General features: G+C 42.4%; 1 protein-coding gene across 10 annotated transcripts in view; it reads right to left on the bottom strand.

The window, feature by feature from the left end:
- Kif9 (kinesin family member 9) overlaps window positions 1-4,026 on the bottom strand; it is a 44,496-nt gene that overhangs the window by 27,163 nt on the left and 13,307 nt on the right. For all 10 annotated transcript variants that reach the window (XM_031344034.1, XM_031344033.1, XM_031344041.1 and 7 more), the window contains 2 exons: window positions 443-526; window positions 242-334 (listed from right to left, as the gene is read on the bottom strand). In XM_031344034.1, the coding sequence (XP_031199894.1) occupies window positions 242-334; window positions 443-526 (177 nt within the window). The remainder of the gene's footprint in view (window positions 1-241; window positions 335-442; window positions 527-4,026) is intronic.

Raw genomic sequence — 4,026 nt, 5'->3', positions numbered from 1 at the left:
CAGAAATCCGCCTGCCTCTGCCTCCCAAGTGCTGGGATTAAAGGCGTGCGCCACCACCGCCCGGCACAGGCTTACTTCTAACATAGGCATTATGTTAAGGGGAATCATCTCACATATGGTTAGGAAAACACTCTGCTTCATCTGGGTGTTCTCAAGCATCCTGTGTGGGATATGCATGCACACAGGCTCTCTGCCACAGAGTCTGTGGCTTGTTGACAAGCTGCCCGCTCCCCTCACTTACCCCAGACTTGCTGAGCCTCTCTGAGCCTGCCAGATCTACCAGGTTGATTTTGGAAGTGATATACTTTTCATCTGATAAGGTCCGAGAATGGGCCTACAAAAACATCCAGACAATTTAGAATGCCCTGGGAGGAGCTTCTGACTGCATGGCCCCCATGGGAGTCGCCAGTCCTTTTCTGCTGAACAAAGAGCATGCACCAACCTCCATGTAGATGGTGAAAATGCAGTGTGACCTGGATGAGTTCTTGTTCATCGTGTGGGAGGCAATGATCCTGTTGGTCTCACCCTGGAGAGGAAAGAAAGTAAATGCGAACTGACAACAAGGAATCTGAGTCATTGCCCAATACTCAGACCATGACGATCAGCTCGGCCTTCTGGGAAAATGTTGTTGTTGTTGTTTGGTAAACTAATAAAAGGAAGAGAAACTGGATTTGGTCTTGTACTTTCCCCACCAGAGATTTGAGGTGAAGTGTACAAACTGATGTTTTCTGAGAAGTGAGACACAGTAAGAATCAAAAGGCTTAAGATATGGGTTGGAGAGATGGCTCAGCAGTTGAGAGCACTGGCTGCTCTTCCAGAGGTCCAGAGTTCAATTCCTAGCAACCACATGGGGGCTCACAACTGTTTCTAACTCCAGTTCCAGGAATCCAATACTCTCTTCTGACTTCAGTGAGTCCTGAAAGCAAGTAGTACACAGACATACATGCAGCCAAAATACCCACACATGCAAAATAAGAATAAGGAAAACATGAAAACATTTTGCAAAAAAAAAAAAAAAAAAAGGCTTAAGATGTTCATGAACACTGGAATGGTATCAACTGCATATCAAACAACCTGAGATCAGTACACAGGAATGTTAGACAGCCAAGAAAGCATTTGTTTGCTTGTTTACTTATTTTGGACACAGGGTCCCATTATGTAGCTCTGGCTAGCCTGAAACTCATTCTGTAGTCCAGACTGACCTCAAACTCAGAGACCCTCCTGCCTCTGCCTCACAAGCACTTGAATTATAGGTGTGAGTTATTATATCCAGCTTGACAAATATATTTTTTAAATTAATATTTAAAGTTGGCATACAAAGTGATGGGCTTAATGGGGCATTTTTATACATATACATTATTATGCCCTGTTCTTATTGATCACTGACAGATAGGTTTTAATAACTGAGAAATGCAAGATCTAAAATCATACTATGATATAAGTGATACAAAAGCACCAATAGTAAAATGACACAGAGGTCAGCAAAATGGCTCAGCTGAATGCATGTCCTGACCACACCCACTAGGGTACCTGATACTCCTGGAACAGGGCTCACACTGTGCTATGTCACAGGCCTTTCCCACTCCCTCTTCAATGCCATAGTGAATTTGTTGTTGTTCTTTTCTAAGTTGTTTTATGTGTATGGGTCTTTAGTCTGTGCATCACATGTGGCCTGGTGCCTACAGAGGCCAGAGGAAGATGTCAGATCCCCTGGAACTGGAATTGCAGGCAGCTATGCCTTCGTGTAGGTGCTAGGAATTGAACCTTTGGAAGGGGAGCCAGTGCTTCTAGTGAGTGACCTCTGCGGCCCCACGGTGAGCTTCTCTAGGCTTTTCATTTGTCCCTTTCCCACAAGAGCTCAGCAAAGACATGGTTCTGGAAGGCATCGATATTTGAGGAACTCTTGTTGTGAGGAAATAGCCTAGCCCTTTAATCCCAGCACTTGGGAGGCAGAGGCAGGTGGATTTCTGAGTTCAAGGCCAGCCTGGTCTACAGAGTGAGTTCCAGGCCAGCCAGGGTTAAACAGAGAAACCCTGTCTCGAAAAACAAAAAACAAAAAACAAAACCAAACAACAAAAAAAAAATCCTGCACAAAAATAAAATAAAATTCCAAAGGTTCCTATAAAATGTCCCTGCCACCAGAGGAAGCTCTTTCTTCCCGTGGACTCATGGGTCAAAGGCAAAAATCACCATGTGATGTTTTAAGAAAAGTTTTGTTAGTTATGATTTTTATTTCTTTATTTGATCTTGCTGTGTAGCACATGTTGGCCATGAACTCTTAAATTCACCTGCCTTAGCCTCCTGAGTGCTGAGATTATAGGGGCATACCATCATACCTGGCTGTTATAATTTATATACCATAAAAGGCACTTGTCTGCTATTACTTTTTGCAATGCAATGATTTCTAGTAAATGTACAGAATGGTACATTATCACAGTCCTATTTCAGAACTGCTCCATTACCCCAGAGCTCCCTGGGGCCAGTGTGCAGGCTCTTTTCACTCCTTTTTCAGGCAAACACTCAGCTGCTTTCTGGTTCTTTGTGTGGCTATTCTGGATTTTTCATGGCAGAACTCCTGCAGTACATGGTCTTCTGTGGCTGACTGCTACAATGTTTCCAAGGTTCATGTATTTTATAGAATGCATCCCATTCTGTCTGGCTTCCCCTACCTGTTTCCTTTTGCTGCTAATTTTCCACTGTAGAGATGTTTACCTATTCACTGGCTAACAGATATCTTGGTGACAACCTTTGATGGCTATGAGTAATGCTGCTCTGAACACTTACATATGAATCTTTGTGAGTATATGTATATGCATCATGTATTTGTTTCTCTTGGGTAGACAGACAGGAATAGTATTGCTAGGTCTTTTGTAAAACATGATTAAGGGGTTCTTTCTCCTTGGTAACGGTCAGTGTGGTTTGATTTTCTTTGATGACTATTTATGTATTGTGTATGTGTATTTATAAGTCAGAGGACGACCATGGGTCCTGAGGACTGACTCAGGGCATCTGGCTTAATGGCTGATACCTTTCCCCACTGAGCCGTCCCACAGCACTAATTTTCATATTTAAGTTTAATTACAAAGAAATGTTTTTATACAGGGTTCTTACAGGTGGCAAGGCTGACCTTGAACTCACTGTCTTACTACCTCAGCCTGCTAAGAGATGGGATTATGAGTATCTGCAACCACAGTAGCAGTCCTTCGGTTTGGATTCACTAAGTAGTTGTGACTTAAGGTTAACTCAGAAAGAGGACAGAAGAGGGGCTGGGAGTATAGCCCACCAGTAGAGCACTTGCCTAATATGCACAAGGTTGGATTTGACCCTTAGCACTACCAAGAGGGGTAAGAGAAAAAGAACACAAGAATAAGTTCAGCTATGTAAGGCCAGGTATGATGGTGCAGATCTTTAAGTCCAGCTATTCAAGAGCAAAGACAGGAGGGTCACAAGTTCAAAGCCTACCTGGGCTACAGAGTGATTTCACGGCCAGCCTGGGCATCTTTGTTTCTTTGAGACAAAGCCTCACTGTGTAGTTCAGGCTGGCCTTAAATTCAGCCACCTTCCTACCTTAGCTTCCCAAATGCTGGGGTAACAGGATTGTACCATTACAATTGGCTCACCCTAGGAAATGTATTGAGAATCTCTCTCACGACAAAGGAATGCACCACTACAATTGGCTCACCCTGGGAAAATAATGAAGTACAGTGGGGAGGCTGGAGAAATGGCTCAAAGTGAGCACTATTTTTATAGGGGGCCCAAATTCAGTTTCTAGCATTCCACATTGGGAAGCTTATAACTATCTCTAAGTCCAGCTTTGGAGAATCTGATGCCATCTTCTGGCCTCTGTGGGTACTGCATACACTTTCACACACACACACACACATATACATATATATATATATATATATATACATATATATACATATACTGAAATTTAAATGTTTTGCTTTTAACTTTTAAATTTTAATTTTCTAAATATAAAAATTTTAAATTTAAAACAGGTTCTTCTTCTTTTTTTTTTGTTGT

This window comes from Mastomys coucha, unplaced genomic scaffold, assembly GCF_008632895.1.
Source record: "Mastomys coucha isolate ucsf_1 unplaced genomic scaffold, UCSF_Mcou_1 pScaffold23, whole genome shotgun sequence".
In the NCBI taxonomy this organism is placed as follows: Eukaryota; Metazoa; Chordata; class Mammalia; order Rodentia; family Muridae; genus Mastomys; species Mastomys coucha.
Note: the sequence above shows the minus strand (reverse complement) of the source record. Positions and strands in the feature narration are given on the sequence as shown.